The sequence below is a fragment of the Strix uralensis genome, chromosome 27 (assembly GCF_047716275.1).
Source record: "Strix uralensis isolate ZFMK-TIS-50842 chromosome 27, bStrUra1, whole genome shotgun sequence".
NCBI classification, from domain to species: domain Eukaryota; kingdom Metazoa; phylum Chordata; class Aves; order Strigiformes; family Strigidae; genus Strix; species Strix uralensis.
Window position 1 is genome coordinate 918,535 of NC_133998.1, and position 16,391 is coordinate 934,925.

Sequence of the window (16,391 nt, forward strand, 5' to 3'; positions counted from 1 at the left end):
CGCAATGTGCAGCGCAGAGCCTGTTCCTCGCTCCTGGAGGGCAGCGGGGCATTTCCCAGGCATTGGAAAGCTCTGGCAAATGCACCGGCGCTCTCTAGAGAGCAGCAGGGCCTGACCAGGCCCTAGCAAAGCCCAGTGACATGCCCAGGGGCCTCTGCATGGCAGCAGGGCCTTGCCCAAGCAACTGCAAGTCTGGCAAAGGATCTGGGGAGCTCTGTAGATAAGCAGGGCTTCTCACAGCACCCGACAAAGCCCCGGGGGCACTCCTGGGGGGAACCAGCCCCCCCCTGAGGCTTCCAGCAAAGCTCGTTGAAGGCCTCGGGGCAATCTGGATGGCAGCAGAGCATTGTCCAGCCCCTGGCAAAGCCTGGCAAAAGACCCAGTACTCTCTGTAGGGCATCAGGGGTCCAAGCGGGACCCAGCAAAGCTCAACAAAAGCCCTGGGACACTTTGAAGAGGAGAAGAGCCCTGTCTAGGCCCTGGCAAAGCCCAACAAAAGCCCCAGGTCTCTCTCTTGGGCATCAGGGCTCAGCCTGGGCCCCAACAAAGTCTAGCTGTGGTCGGTTGGCCAAGGCTGGCTGCCACATCCCCACCAAGTGACTCTACCACTCCACTTCCTCCACTAGACAGGGGGAGAAGATGTGACGAAAGGCTCGTAGGGTGAGATACAGCTAGGGAGATCACTCAGCAATTGCTGTCACGGGCAAAAACAGTCTCAGCTTGGGGAAATTAGTTTCATTTATTGCTAATCAAATCAGAGTAGGATAATGAGAAATAAAACCAAATCTTAAAACACCTTCCCTTACCCCTCCCTTCTCCCCAGGCTCGACTTCACTCCTGACTTCTCTGCCTCCTCCCCTGAGCAGCACAGGGGGATGGGGAACAGGGGTTGCCATCAGTTCATCACAAGTTGTCTGCTGCTTCTTCCTCCTCACTCTTCCCCTGCTCCAGCATGGGATTCCTCCCATGGCAGACAGTCCTTCATGAACCTCTCCAACATGAGCCCTTCTCATGGGCTGCAGTTCTTCACAAACTCCTCCAGCATGGGTCCTTTCCATGGGGTGAAGTCTTTCAGGAATGGATTGTTCCAGCGTGGGTCCCCCACGGGGCCACAGGTCCTGCCAGAAAACCTGCTCCAACGTGGGCTCCTCTTCATGGAGGCTCCTGTGGTGCCACAGGTCCTGCCAGGAGCCTGCTCCAGCACAGGCTCTCCATGGGGTCACAGTTTCCTTAGGGCACATCCACCTGCTCTGGCGTGGGTTCCTCCATGGGCTGCAGGTGGACATCTGCTCCACCATGGACCTCCACAGGCAGCAGGGGCACAGCTGCCTCACCATGGTCTGCACCACGGGCTGCAGGGGAATCTCTGCTCCGGCACCTGGAGCACCTCCTGCCCCTCCTTCTTCACTGGCCTTGGTGTTTGCAGAGCTGTTACTCTCACATATTCTCACTACTCCCTCCCGGCTGCTGTTATGCAGCAGTTTTTACCCTTTCTTAAATATGTTCTCACAGAGGCACCACCACCGTTGCATATTGGCTCAGCTTTGGCCAGCGGTGGGTCTGTCTTGGAGTTGTCTGGACCCAGCTCCCTCTGACATGGGGGGAAGCTTCTGGCATCTCACAGAAGCCACCCCTGCAGCCCCCCCAGGTACCAAAACCTTGCCACATAAGCCCAATACACCAGCAAAAGCCCCAGAGCACTCTGGAGAGAAGCAGAACAGTCCCCAGACCCTGGAAAACACTGGGAAAAGCCCTGGCGCAGTCTTTACCAAAGTATGGCCCCTGTGGGCCCCCCAAAACTGGTGAGGGGCCCAGGGCTCTCTGGAGGGCAGTGGGGGCCTGACCAGGCATAAGAGTAAGGGACAAAATATTCAAAAACTCCCCATTAAAACCAATAGATCTGACATAAAATGACCCACTGACCAACAGGAGTGAGACCCACAACCGAGATGCTTATGGGGCCTCCTGGGAGAAACAGGATTTACAACAGGACAGTTGGACAGGCTCCCCACACCCGCCTTACAGAAACTACGGGATAATTGTGAAAGGGCCTGGATATGGGGAAGGTGCTAGATAAAATTGTGCTACCTGCTCCTCCAGCCCCACTATATCAAGAAACTAATGGAGGAAATCCCAATCCCCGGGCCAGGGAGTTCCTATGACCCATCCCAAGTGGCCAAACTTTTTGGAATAAGTATTAGTAACAGCCTTTGTATACCATTAGTGGCAAATGATAGATATTCTCTCTCTTTTCACAGGGGCACAGGAGCCCCAGTATTGATGATTAAAGCGAGGGACAGCGCTGCATGAATCCAGAAAGCCTCGAGAAAGGGTGTATCTATCAGGGATCACCAGGAAAAGACAAGAGCTCCCAGTAGCCAAGATAGGGTTGGACTCGATGATCTTTAGAGGTCCCTTCCAACCCAAACCATTCTATGATTCTCACAAAGCCTGGTGACTGCCCCGGGGCTCTCTGGAGGGCAGCAGGGCCTTGCCCAGGCACCAGCCATGCCCAGCAAAGGCCCCAGAGTACTCTGGAAAGCAGCAGAACCCTGCCTGGTCCCTGTCAAAGCTCAGTGAAAGCCCAGGGGCTCTCTGGAGAGAAGCAGGCCCTGTCCAGGTCCCAGCAAAAGCCTGGCCAAAGCCCCAGGGACTCTCTGTAGGGCACCAGGACCCCGCATTCATCAAATCCATATCAATCCAATTTAGTGGCAAGAATGTTTTGGGGGACTGTGTCAACAGCCTTACGGAAGTCCAAGTAGATGATACCAACAGCTCTTCCTTTGTCCACTGATGCAGTCACTCCGTTGTGGAGGGCCACTGGATGAGTGAGGCATGAGCTTGCCCTTGGTGAGGCCGTGCTGGCAGTCTCTAACCACTCCTGTGCCTGGGAGTTTGCTGCACGGTGGTTGAGAAGAGTGTCACCTCCTAGGATAGGTCTGTCCCAGTTCCATTTAATCCCTGTCCTGGAGCTCCTGGCTTTGCAAAGGGTGGGTGCCCTGAAGAGAAGCCCTCAGGGAGGCTGAGTGCAGAGTTGCTGCAGCATCCCTGCGCTACTTATCCTTAGTGTTAACATCAAAGGTGCGAGTGCTGCGCTGAGGTGGGAGAGGGGATGAGGAGACCCTGGGTGCCTGCCCTCCCACACCCCCACAGCAGCCACAGTGAAGGGTGTGCTTTTTAATGTCAGTTATAATAAAATATTTTTACAGAGCCCAAAAAATTCAAAATAGTGCAAAACATCTCACTGTCATGCATCCATGGTAGCCGCCGCCGGCAGAGCCGGCCGGGGTGGTACAGACACACAGGCATCAGTGACACGTGTGCTACAGGAGCAGAACTGGTGGGTTCAATCACATGCGGAACAGGACAGTTTGGGAAGGGGGCACGGGGCCAGGGGCACCACGGCTGGGGGTGTGGGGCTGAGCCCCAGGCTGGCCGTGCGGGAGCAGTGGTTAGAAAAGGGGTGTAAACATTGAACAGAAACAAGAGAGGAAAGCTAAACCCTTTGGTCCCAGGCAAACCCTATAGAAAAAGAACCGTGGGGGCCGGTCAGGGGACCCTGTTTTGGGATGGGGAGGCTGCTGAGAGCTGTATTGACCTGTGGGGTCAGCAGGCCTCTGCCTTCCCCTGCACTTAGGGCAAGCTGGCCGGCCAGGGTGGCCATCCCCGACACCGCACACTGTGGCCTCCTGGGCACTCACACGAGACACGCACACCACTGATCACGCAGAAATGGTGGTTGATGGGAAACTGGAGCAGGGGGGTGGTCCTCTGGGGTGGGGTAGGAAAGGTCTTACTTGCGCCAAGGAGGTCTCGTGGGCGCTGCTGCACTGCACGGGGATGGCTGGTCCCCACTGCTCAGAGCAAAGGCAGACAGGTCCCTCTGCTCGAGTCCCCAGCCCTCGCCCCCAAGCCCTGGGACCCTGGGGGCAGCAGCGGGGCAGCCCACGGTGACAGCAAGGCAGGGAAGACAGGATAGGGGCTGGGGGCTGCTCCCTGCCGCTCCCGGCCCCTGTGATGCCACTGCCAGCCAGGGAGGGGACCCTGTGCAGGACATGTGGGGGCTGCGTCCGCAGACCCAAAAGCCCCAATAGCCCTTCCGGGTGCAGGACACAGCCATGGTCTGGCTGCCCCGTGTATGTACAGCTATTCACATATGTACAGGCTGCTCAGCAGGCGGGAGCCTCCCTGTCCCTCAGGCTGCCCGAGGATGCTTGAGGGATGGGGACAAGGGGTCATCATGCTGTGCCAGCCACTCATCAACACCCCTGGGCGGGACTAGACACCACCCCCAAGCCCACGCCAGCCCTTTCCCTATGTCACTCGTTGAGGTTTGGGGCTGGGTAGGATCGGGTAGGGTCAGGGAAGGGCCATTGGGGTTCCTCCATCTCAGACAGGCTGGGAAGGGGCAGATCTGGCCCATTGCCCAGTCTGGGGTCCAGCCCTCCCCTGAAGCCCCAGCACCTTCCCACTGGGGTGGGATGGGGGCATGGCTGTGCTCTGCAGCTCTGTCACCCAGCCAGTTTAGTCAAGGGAGGGATGGAGGTTCCTGCCACTGCAGCCACGTCCCCCGCTCACCCACACCAGGGCCGGGAAGGAGACTCCTCTTGTGGCCGCTCTTATGGCTTATACATGGCTGGAGGATGCTGTAGAAAAGAGACCGGGAGTGGGGGGAGAGGGCTGGGGGGTGGAAAGGGTTTAACTGCTGCCCTCCTCGGCCGAGCGTGTGTCTGACTTGAGCTTGACAAACTCCTTGGCCACCTCGTCATTGTTGCGTTGGGAGAGGATGCGGAGGACAGTGAGGCCAGTGTCATCCATGTGAATGCGGCGGCCCAGGGGCAGCCAGCAGGCACAGCCGGGTCGCTGCAGGATGTCGCGGAGCTGCAGGACAGCGATGCCCACGGTCCGGTCCTCCCGGGCGAAGCAGTAATCCTTCACACACACCTGCAGCTCGTAGCACTCAGGGCCCGTCTCTGTCCCCAGCGTGCTGTGGGGGGGCAAGGGAAGAGCAGTGTTGGCACAGGGGTCACACTCCCAGGCCCCCTGGCTTTGTGACAGCACCCTAGATGGGTGCTGCCCCTCCACAGCCCCTAAAAAAGCCTTTTATTTTTTTTCCTTTTCCACAGCACCTTTTTTTGATTCCCCCCCCCTGCTTTTGCCAATGAGAAAACATCTAAAACATCCCCTGGGGGATCAGCAAACTCACTGGCAGACGCCCGGAGGAGATCCCCCACACTGTGGGGACACATCCCCCAGCCTGGCCCCACATCCCCAGCCCCGCGCTGCCACTCACAACTGGAAGCTCTCATTGTACTTGGGGGCCCAGCTGTTGTTCTTGGATTTGGTGGCAAATTTCCTCTTCTTGTCACTGAGGTGGGGCCCGATGATGTTGACCTCGATGAAGGGCCGGAAGATGCCCGACGTCTGCCACTTGAGGTCGTTTGCAGCCACCACTGCAAGGAGGGGGCACGTCAGGCTTGTGGGGCGCTGCCACCCACCAGAGCCTGCCATCCCAGCCGGCAGAACCCACCTTTGACAGTGACTTTGTGTTCACCAGTGCCGGGGTGGGTGAAGAGCTCCACATGGATGGACACCTCCCCGACAGGGTCATCCACTCCAGAGCCTGCGTGGCAAAGGGAAGAGACATGAGTGCCCATTCCTCCAGCATCCCTGATGTCCCCTGCCCACCACTGACCCCACTGGAGGCGGCAGGTCACCCACCACGGAGCAGGAGTGAGAGGGCAGTAGGATCTGGCCCAATGTGGCCTCTGCCAAAGAGTTCTGGGGACAGCAGCATGGGTGCAGCAACTTCCAAGGATGGCTGGGGCTGGCACCAGGCTGGGCTGGGGCACGGCAGGACCCCCCAGCACCGCACCAGGCCGGCTCTGTCACCCCAGCCCACGCCAGCAGGGCCTAGTGAGCGCCCCTTGCCCAGGCAGGGGCTGAGGTGTCTGGGTGAGACAGGGCAGGGGACAGTGGGCCAGGTCCCCCTGCTGCAGGCACAGAGCGGGGATGCCAGCGCTCCGTGCACGGCTGAGAGCATGGGCACAGCTCCAGGCAGGAGGGACCTGACCCGGCCCTTGTCCACAGGGCAGTCACAGCCCTGCCAGGGGCTGGGGGCTGACCTGCCCCCTCCTGTATCCCCTCCATCTCAGGGACCACATCAAGTCCTGGGGCCCCTGAGCCTGGGGAACTCGGGTGACCTGCGACCAACAGCCCAGCCCACCCCCTCCCTGCCAAGAGCCGTGCATGCACCCATGAAGGAGGGGGTGCAAGGCAGAGGAACAGGCTCCGTGAGTCAGATGGGGCCAAGGAGATCAAACAGAGCTCAGCAGAAAGCTTCCAGGTGGAAATAACAGTGCAAAGGAGGAAACATCCCCCCCGTGTCACAGCACGGCCCCCAGCATGAGGGTGTCAGGCCAGGGGAGGCTGGTGATGGCACACTCTCCATCCACCTTCAGGCCCACCCCTGGCACCCCAAACCCCAAGGCACCCACCACCCGGGCAGCGCCACATGCTGAGCCAAAATGGAGGTGATGGTGGGCGAGGAGGGGGGGGTCTGGGTATGGGGGGCCAAGCATGGGGTGCAGTCCCGGCCCTTCTGGCAGGGTGCGATGGAGGCCAAGCGGGACCCATGGAGCTGGGCTCGTTCTTCACACCCCAGGGCAGGTGGACGGAGCTCGCCGGAGCAAGGCTAGTAATGGTCCTTCTGGCAGTAGGGGGATGGGAGGGGGACATGGACACGGTCATGGCCTCCCCTGGGGTCACGTGTCCCAAGAGCACAGCTCCCCAACTTGCAGGGAGGTTGTGGCAGGTCCCCACTCCCAGGCAGCAGCCCTGGGGATGATGCAGGGTGCCCCGGGATTGAAGCAAAGGCAGGCACCCCCATCCGCATGGGGCACAGCCCCCCTCCCCGGGCTGGTGGTCAGCGCAGCTGAGCACAGTTCCTCCAAATTCAGCCCAAAGCAGCCCTGGGAGTGCAAGTCTGTGGGCGGAGGGGTCCAGCTCATGCCAGGAGTCCCCAAGGCTGGCGGTGCTGGCACGGGGCTCCTGGCCACCCCAGCCCGCAGTGCCGGGACTGTTACTAGCCCAGGCCGGCGGCGGCAGGCAGGTGCAGGGGCGGGCGAGCAGCACACGTACCCTTCTCAGGATAAATTTCTTCACTAAGGGTAAACCTAATACCTTTCCCACCATGAACTAGTGGGAAGGAGAGAGAAAGAGACAGAGACATATCACAGAGTAGACAAAGAGAGGAGGAAGGAGACGATGTGTGCAGGGGACGGGAACAATGAAAGAAGGGGGAGAAAACAAAAAGAGAGAAAGAGAGATCAGATCTCACAGACAGATGGAGAGCCGAGCATCTGGACAACACTGCAGTGACAGGGGAGTGCCGGGCACCACCCAGCTCTGAGCCCAGCAGGTCCTGGGGCCAGACTGCACCCAGGGGTGCTGGCACCCACCAGACCCAACCCCACAGCCCTGACACAGCTGGCACAGGAGGCACAGACAGGACAGACGTCCCTTGCAGGAGACGCACAGACAGAAACGCACGTCCCACTCCCGAAGGATGTAGACAAGCCCGGCTGGGGCACTCTGCGGTGGCCCATGACCACTGCCGAACATCTCTGTCCCCTCCTCGAGCAGCCAAGGGACAAAATAAAGGTCAGCATTTAGAGCTGAGAGGTAGCCCTGCCCCAGAGGGTGCCTGGCACCCTGCACCGCATGGCTCTGGGACGGGGGCAGCGCCTGAGAGGCACCCGGCACCCTGGACGGATCCCAAACCATGGGGCACCCACCACACCCAGGACAGGCCCTGGCACAGCAGCCGCATCCAGCCAAGCCTGCACGAGGTTGGAGCCCTGGCCGGGCTGGCACCACTTGGCCAAGACTGGCAGCTCTAAGGCAAGGTTGGACCAGAAGTGTCTGTGCTGGGCGGCAGGGGCCATCCAGAGAGGACAAACACCGTGATATGTAGCCAGAGGGTGACCTTCTCCCCCACCCACAGGCCCCAGCCATGCCCTGGCACTGGGGACACGCTCTTCTTGCTGGTGGGGGACTTGGGGGTGCCAGGCTGCCTCTGGGCACCCACGGCTGCTCTTCACCTGCAAACCATGGGAGGAAAAAGCCCTTCCCTCCCCACCCATCCCTCCCACCCCTCTGCGAGCCTGGCTGGGACCCCCAACTCCACCAGGATGGAGGCAGGATGGGGCCCTGGCTGTGGGGCAGCCAAGCCCGGGTGGGGGGCCCAGGTGGGGGGCCAGGGCAGTGCATCCTACCCTGTGAAGCCTGGGTCTGCACAAAGGTTTTGATGAGGAGGTCAGTGGCCTGGGTGTAGAGGGACAGGGCGTAGCGCAGCGACTGCAGGTCAGGGCTCTTCTCCAGGAACGTCTTCTTCAGCCCCACACCGCCAGCGTGGAAGTATTGCTGGAGGGGGGGAAGACAGCTGCAGAGACCTCAGCAGCTCTGCTGGAGCCCCCCCGATGCCCCCCCAGGTCTGTGGCTCAGGGCTAGAGCCCTCAGGGACACCCCTTTGTACCCCAGAGTACCCTCACCTTGATGGTGTCCAGTGCCAGCTCCACCACTGCACATTGCTTTGGGGTCAGGCTCTTGGCTTCCTCCCGCACCATGTGGTCCTGCAAGGCACAAATCCTGCTCTCAGCACAGGACCTGGGCCCCACTCCCCTCACTCCAGCCATGTCAGCAAACAAGCACTGGTGGGGTCCATGCAACAGTGCCAGTGCCAGCCTGTAAAGTGCCACCCGCCCTCGCCAGGGAGGAGCTCAGACTACCCGGCCCCCCCAGCCCAGCCTCCCAGCCCTCACCTTCAGCTTGGAGAGCTGCCCCAGCTCCTTGGCTGCGTTGAAAATCATCTGCGTGCCCTGCAGAGAGCAGAGAGACAGGAATGACCCCGGTGAGCAGCCGGGCTGGGGGTGCCATGGCCAGGCTGGGCACGTGGTGCCAGGAGCTTGCTGCAGCTCCGGGGGCTCCCCCGGCCCCCCAGGCTCCCGGGGGCCAGAGGGGTGCTCCTCAGAGAGCCCCAGGGCCACCGGCCACACAGTGGTGGTGCGGGGCTGGCAGCCCCTGTCCCAGCCCCTGAGCAAAGGGGTGTGGCTGGGGGCTTGGGGACCCCAGGGCAGGACATCACCCTGGCATCAGGGACCTCACACCCTGCTCAGCACAAGCAGCTTGGCCCAGGGGTCCCATCCTGCTCCCTGCGGTGTCCAAGCACCCGCTTCTGCATCCAGCAGAGCCCAGCACGGCATGGCACTGGCACCGCCTGGACAATCATAGGACATGGGGCGGGGGAGCAGAGAGCGAGCGCAGGGGGACAGTGGGCATGGGCAGGATGCAGCACGGTCCCTCTGTACCCCACGGTGCTGGCAGCCCAGCCAAACACCCCCCTGCCCCCCCGGCCCCTGCCCAGTCCCAGCCCCAGAGAGGCTCCCGGCCCCTCTGCACCCCAGGGAACACAGTGGATGGGAGCCCCTGGCCGCCTTCGCCTGCCCTGGGCCGTGCCACCCCCATGGGCAGGGGCCATGAAGCCATTCCTTGGGGCCACTGGCACGGCTCCTGGGAACGCAGCCCCACAGCACAGGCAGGTCCCACTCACCTCCCTGGTCTGGCAACCACTCACCAGGCTGAGCTCAAGCTTCCCTTCTCAAGCCCTCCAGTGTGCAACATGCAGCTGGGTAAAACTTGGGCCCAGTGAGGAAGAGCCAGCAATTCCCACCTCCTTCACCCTCCCAACTCCAGTCCTTTCCAACAATGAGAAACCCCAGCATCTATCCCACTGACCATTACCTTCTGCAGGGGTCTGGCCCGCCCATGTCCTCATTTTGTAACGCCCCATTAACCCTTTATGGGCTCCCCCCCCAAGTTCTGTCCCATTAATCCTTCCCTTGCTCTCCCCGTCCCCCCCAGCCAGTGAACAGACTGGGAGCTGGGGACACTGGTGTCACCCAAACACACAACAGGACATCAACTACTGAGCTGGGACCCCCCCGACCCCGCAGCGCACGGGACAAGGGACAGGAAGGAGGTGAGAGGAGGGACCAGAGCCAAGTGGGGAGCAGAAGAGCCATGTCCTTACTTCAGTGTGACTGGGCAGCTTCACCCTGCTCTGGAAGAGAACAGCAAGGGACAGTTACTGGTGGCCCCAGCAGCAGCCAGCCGCGGGTCCAGGCCCCCCACATCCCCCAGCTGTGTAGGCTCTGGCCCTGTACTCTCCTCTGGCTGTGCCCAGTTCTCCACTGGTGCCACTGGACCAGCACCAGTTCACACCTGCAAAGGCTCAGCCCAATGTGCTTGCTGGTGAACCTGTGATGAGCATGTCAGGTCTCTCCCTAAGTGGGGGCAGGCTTACTCCCCGCCTTGTTTGGGGCTGGGGAAATAGCAGCAGGGGGATGAAAGCAGCCCTCCCAGCACACTTAGCAAACTGGGGCAGGACCCAGCGTCCCCTGGGAGAGCAGGGCGCAGCCGCAGGCATTGCCCAGACAGTGCCGGCGTGGCTCTCCCTGAAGCCAGGGTCTGGGAGCAGGCAGCCTGGAGCGCCGTGGGGAGCACCCAGAGAGAGGGAGAGCCCATGTGCCTGCAGAAAGCCTTTTTGGCAAGTTTTGGATTCAGGACACCTTGCTGAGGCCCCCCAAGCATCAGGGGGAAGCAGGCTCAGAGGTCCAGGGGATCTCAGCAGCCCTGGGGCCCCCAGTGTGCCCTGCACATCCCCAGTATGGCCCAGCACCCTGGGGGTCACCTCTTCCTGAGCCCCCAGAGGCGAGACAGGTTTGTGCCCGGGATCTCCCATGCTTGGGCACCCCATCCCCACGCTGTCCCAGCCTGGAGGGGTGCTGAGCACCTTGGGGCAGCGTCCCCCATGCCTGCCTGGGGGTGGGTAACACCCCAGACCCACCCACGGGGCTAAACACAACGTGACACCGGCTCCCTATCCCGGGTGACACACAGAAACAGGTCACTGCCCCCATCCTGCACCCAGGCAGCCTGTCCCGGACAACACGGCACACCTCAACACAACAACACGCCACGCAGGCAACGGCACATCCAGACAGCACGACAGAGGAAGCACGGACAAGTCTGGACCTCCACAGCAGGCGGGTGTGGGGCCACGAGTGTGGCCATGGGGCGATGACACACATGGAGCCCACGGCTATTTACCTTCTCTGTCCCCTTGCCATGTTTTCTCAAGAGCGTTCCCTGTAGAAGCAATGTCAGAGGATGAGTGGTGGGGTGGGGACAGCGTGGGACAGGACATGGGGGTGCAGGGCAGGGCTGGGCACGTGGGGTGGCCGCAAGCTGGCGGCAAAGACATGGCTGAGCTCCTACAGGACAGCCAGGGCCCATGGGGGACTGATCCCTGTTGGGGTGCTGGGCCCATGGGGACTGGTCCCCACTGGGATACTGGGTTAGTGGAAGGCTGGTCCCAGAGGGATGCTGGGTCAATGAGGGACTGGTGTCTTTGGGATGTTGGGCCAACTGGTCCCCACTGGAATGCAGCATGCTGCACTGATGGGAACTGGTCCCCACACTGGGATGCTGGGCTTATGGCTGGCTGATCCCTGCTGGGATAAAGGGGTGCTGAGCCCATGGGGAACAGGTCCCCACTAGCATACAGGGGCAGGGGGTAGCTGGCACTGTGTGTGGGCATCCTCTGGTGCCCCCACATTCCCCTCCAGCTCTGGCCGACACTCACAGAGCTGGGAAGGGAGCGGGGAGAGGGCAGTTGAACTTGGGTTTGGCACGTGCTGGTGCTGGGCCAGCGACAACCCCACACTGACCCAGGCCCAGCAGCGGCAAGAAAAACAGTGTAAAATGGGGGAGCAGTGCCATGGGGGGGTTCCTAACCAGCCTCCTGGGGGGGCACTGAGGCGCATCTGAATCAGGAGGGGGTAGCAGGGGGCTCAGCTGGCGGGGAAGCCTGTGGGAGGGACAAGCAGCAGAGTTAGGGCCAAGCAGGGGCACCAGAAGGGTTTCTTGTCCTGGAGGGAAACTGAGGCACGGGGTGACGGGTGAACAAGAGGCCCTTGAACCCCATAGAGCTGACACCACCTCGGTCCCCCAGCAGCCTCAGCAAGGCTGGGACACAGGGTTCCCGTGAGGTCTGAGGGCAGGCTCAGCCCAGGCTGCCCCCAGGGTCTCTCCAAATGCTGCTGTTGGAAAGAAAAGGCTTTGGGGGACATGAGACGGGCGTTTGTTTGGGATTGGCACCCAGCACCCAACCACCAGCACCCGCACCATTGCTCCTCCTCGTGAAGGTGCCTGCGGTCAAAGCAGGGGTAGGGGGAGGACTGGGGGTGGATGTGGCCCTTCCCTGGCCCCGTGGGGCATAAGCCCATGGCCACAGACTGAGCAGAAGAGGACAAGAGGTAACTGCTCAGTCAAAGCCATGCAAGGCCCCAGCAGCAATGCCGAGATGGGAACCCAGGAGCCCGGGCTCCGAGGGCTGTGCCCCCACCAGGGAAAAAGTCTCACAACTTCTACCAGCAACCTGCCCCACCACTGAGCAGCCGGGCCGGGGACTGTCACGTCCCTGCAAGATGCTGCTCTTCACAGCCAGAGAAAGTCTCTGCCCTCAGCCCCCACCACAGCTGCACCCCAGCCAGGGCCTCAAGGGGAAACTGAGGCACAAGAGCTCAGGGGAGAGCAGCCCTGACTGCCGGGCACGCGCCGCTGCCCCTGCTCATGCCTCCAGCGGCCTCTCTCATCCCTCAGCACAGAGAGGGACGATGGGGTCAGCCAGGCCTTGGCTGTCCCTGGTTACATAGCGCTGCCCCAGCACGTCCCCTCCCGCTCCATCACCAACACTTGCACCTCCCCACATCTAGGCACCGCGAATCTGCCCAGGACCTTTCCACCCCCTGAACCCAGCTGGGGCTGCGGGCAAGTGCCCGCCAGGAGCAAGTGCCAAGAGGGCAGCATGAGGATGGGGACCACAGAAGTGGACCAAGTCGGGAGCCAGAGGAGGGCGTGGGCAGGACGCGGGCAGCCACACAAGACAAAAACCGGCGAGGCCAGGACCGACACACAGCGGACAGACAGACAGACAGACAGGGAGCTGCCGTACTTACAATCATCTGCCATTGAGAGGCGAGCGGAGCAATTGGAGAGAACAACCGTGACATGAGTGTCGGCCCCCGCCTCCATCTTCCCCAGCCCCAGCTGCCCCACGGCCCCCCCCCACCCCACCAGCCAGGAGGGACAGCAGAGCCAGGGGTGTCCCCCACCTGATGTGTCACAGCAGTTGGCATCGATGCCCTGCCACCGGCACCACAGGTCCCCACAGCCCCGAAGTGGCCCCATCCCAACCTGTCTGGCCCTTCCTCACCGTGGCAGGGGGCTCTGCCCCATGGGGACTCGGCTCCAGGGAGCTGGTGGACCCCACTCAACACCTGGCTCTGACACGTAGCCCCAGGCCACCAACCCCCCAGCCACCCTGGGAAGGCTGTTCCCCGCCATAGGGACCGGCCGCAGCACGGCCCCCTCCGAGGGCTGCCTCCCCTCAGGAAAACTGCCCCACAGATCCACATGGCCACGTCACCTCTGCCCCCAGCACAGGGCTCGCTGCCTCCAGAACACGGCATAGCCATGCACGGCGTGAAGGGACAGAGAGAGGGACTGGGATGGCAACAGTGGCCCAGTGGCACCAGTGTTCCTGCTGGATTTGGCCATCTTTGGCCAAGGGTGTGCAAGCCTGGATAGGAGCGATGCAGGGCTGACCTGAGCCGGGCTCTGGGCTATGACAAGATGCCAGTGAGGTGGCACCACTGAGCGCTGACAGGTCACCAACGCACTGTCCCTTACAGACACAGCCCGAGGAGCCCCACAGCCCCAGAAAGGTGACACAGCGGCCAGGGGCTCCAGGGACTCCAAGTAAGAGCCCGAGCCCAGCTTTGTGACAGTGACAAAAGCCACTGAGAGTGACAGGGACAGATGTGTGGCTGGCTCAGAGCCCGTGGTGTCACCCTTCCCTGCCGGACCCTGAGGGAACAGCTGCCCGGGGATGCTTCAGGGTGCATGGCTACGTGTGGGGAGGACAGACACCCAGCGATGCGATACGGAGCCTCGAAGCATGTAGGCAACCTCCCTCTGAGGAGGGACCATTCCCTGGGCTTTGCTCTGCTTCCCCAGAGCCTGTTCAGCCCACAAGCAAGGAAGAGTTCAGCCCTACTGCTGGGACATGCCCCCCCATCCCCACAAAGCCAGTTCCTGTTCCCCAGACAACCCCAGCCCTGCAGCAAGGATGACGTGCAGTGGCTCCCAACACTCTGAGAGCCTCCTGATTCACCTCCTGGCACAGGGACTGTGCCCACAGCTGCTGCCCCAGCTCAGGGGCAAGGATGGAGAGGAAAGGACCAGTGGTGTCCCACCTTGGTGCCACATGGAGATGACAGGAAGGTCCTTTGGCAAAGCCAGCCAAGAGAGTGCTGGGCTGTGGTACCTGGGTCTGGTACCTGGGTCAAGCACGACCTTTCTTTCCTCTGTCCCTTCCCTGGCCATGAGCTGGGGACAGGTTTGGGGATGTCACCAAAGTCTCCAGCCCCTCAGCAGCCAGTGAGGGCACCTGGCCAGCAGTGTCCCACACTGGCCCCAGTCAGCCACCTCTCAGCTCCAGGGTCCCCTGTCACTGGTCCCCCTTCCCATCACTCACCGTCTGGTCAGTCAGCGGAGGCAGGACGATTGTCTTCTCCATCGTGTTCATCACCAGCTTCCAGAGCTCCTTCAGCACCCGCTTCAGCACCGTCTTCTCACAGATCTTGGCAAAGAGTGTCAGGCTGCAGAGAGGGGATGGAGCTGAAAGTCCCGGCACAGCACCCCTGATGCCACCCCTTGCGCGGTCACCCTGACCCTGGAGGTCCCACAGACTCCTGGGCCAGAGGCATTGGGGAGGGGGAGGGAGGTCCCTGTTGCCCCCCACACTCACTTGCTGTCCAGGAGGTCCATGATGGGCTGCAGGACATTGTCAGCATCCTGCGCAACGCTGCTGCAGGTGCTGGCGGGGACGTTGCCGGTGCCCTTCACCTGGCCCAGGATGTCGCCCATCTGCTTCACACACTCCTCAACGTGTGGCTGGAAACTGGGGACCGCAACGCCCAGGCAGCTCAGCATTCCCCCACGGCCGTGCCCAGAACCTGCCTGGCTGAGCAGAGCCCCCAGCCTGGCCCCAGCCACAGCTCCTGGATCCCCAAACCTCTCCCTGGCCCAGCACCCGCACCCTCTCGCCCAGGTGTACCTGGTGGCAAAGACATGGCTCAGCTCATCCAGGACATTGTTGAGTTTCACCTGCAGTTCCTTGAGGATATCACTGGCTTCTGTGTCCAGCTGAAGGAAGGACAGGTTGGAGAAGCCATCAGGGTCCCTGGCCCAGCCCTAGGGGGGGGGGTGTCTGCACCCCAAATGCACCCCTGGGCAGGGTGAAGCCCATCCATCATCCAACATCGTGGGAGAGCACGGTGCCATGGGGTGGGACACTGTGTTTCCATACAGAAGTGAGGAACTGGGGAAGGGGCTGCCTCTGGGGAGAAGGGACTGATCCAGCCCCTCCACAGGGCTCCCTCCTGGAGACCCCTGACACTCACCTCCTTCCCACCCATGGCTTCAAACATCTTCTCAAGCTGGACGCGGAGTTGCTGGATGTTGTTCATCAGGATGCAGGGCTGGAGGAGTGGGATGGAGAGGGGGGTCAGCACCAACAAATGTGGCTGGAGCAGCGGCCCACCACCCCAGGTCCCTCCCACCCTGTGCTGGGGGACACAGGAACAGTCGTGGCACAGAGCCCTGCCTGGCAGCATTTCAGGGACTGCCACCGGATAGAGACCGAGGGCAGGACCTGGGTCACAGGGACCAGCTCTAGAGCTGGGGTGATGGCTGGGGCCACTGTGTGTGGACAGTCCTGCCTGGCAGCACCAGGCAGGTGGTAAGCAGAAGAGAGATACATCACCACTTTCTCCTTCTCCTTGGAGCAGTACGAGGCAAAATCCTTGGAGATGATCTCAGCGTACTGGAGAAGCACATTGCTGATGGTCTGCAGTCAAACAAGAGCCGCAACAAACATACCCAGACAGCAGCAAAGAGGAGGAAGGAGGAAGAGAAGGAGGCCATGAATCCCACAGCAGTGAAACAACCCAATGCCTAGATACACCCTGGGACCCCCAGACCCTCTGACCCCATGGATGCACCAGGAGCTGCATGGGCACAGCCACTGGAAGCCAGATCCAGCACATCTGGTTTTCACAGGCAGCTCCCGTGCAGCTGTGAAAGCACCAGCCATCAAACCTGCATGTAACTCCCTCCCACACTGCAGCAAGCCAGTGGCATTTAATTGATCTAGATTAATTAACCAATTAACTAATTAATTAGCTAATCTCCTGTGCTAGCAAAGC

At 61.4% G+C, this 16,391-nt stretch overlaps 1 protein-coding gene across 1 annotated transcript in view; it reads right to left on the reverse strand.

Moving 5' to 3' along the window:
- Nucleotides 1–720: 720 nt before the first annotated feature.
- Nucleotides 721–16,391, reverse strand: part of LOC141935292 (protein unc-13 homolog A-like) — a 39,324-nt gene continuing 23,653 nt past the window's right edge. The window contains exons 31-44 of the mRNA XM_074851391.1: nucleotides 15,950–16,033; nucleotides 15,588–15,665; nucleotides 15,242–15,330; nucleotides 14,933–15,085; nucleotides 14,660–14,783; nucleotides 11,170–11,208; nucleotides 10,091–10,120; nucleotides 8,823–8,879; nucleotides 8,553–8,633; nucleotides 8,277–8,424; nucleotides 7,141–7,197; nucleotides 5,531–5,623; nucleotides 5,294–5,453; nucleotides 721–4,987 (exon numbers count right to left, since the gene is read on the reverse strand). Of these exons, the coding sequence (XP_074707492.1) occupies nucleotides 4,699–4,987; nucleotides 5,294–5,453; nucleotides 5,531–5,623; nucleotides 7,141–7,197; nucleotides 8,277–8,424; nucleotides 8,553–8,633; nucleotides 8,823–8,879; nucleotides 10,091–10,120; nucleotides 11,170–11,208; nucleotides 14,660–14,783; nucleotides 14,933–15,085; nucleotides 15,242–15,330; nucleotides 15,588–15,665; nucleotides 15,950–16,033 (1,482 nt within the window). The 3' untranslated portion in view covers nucleotides 721–4,698. The remainder of the gene's footprint in view (nucleotides 4,988–5,293; nucleotides 5,454–5,530; nucleotides 5,624–7,140; nucleotides 7,198–8,276; nucleotides 8,425–8,552; nucleotides 8,634–8,822; nucleotides 8,880–10,090; nucleotides 10,121–11,169; nucleotides 11,209–14,659; nucleotides 14,784–14,932; nucleotides 15,086–15,241; nucleotides 15,331–15,587; nucleotides 15,666–15,949; nucleotides 16,034–16,391) is intronic.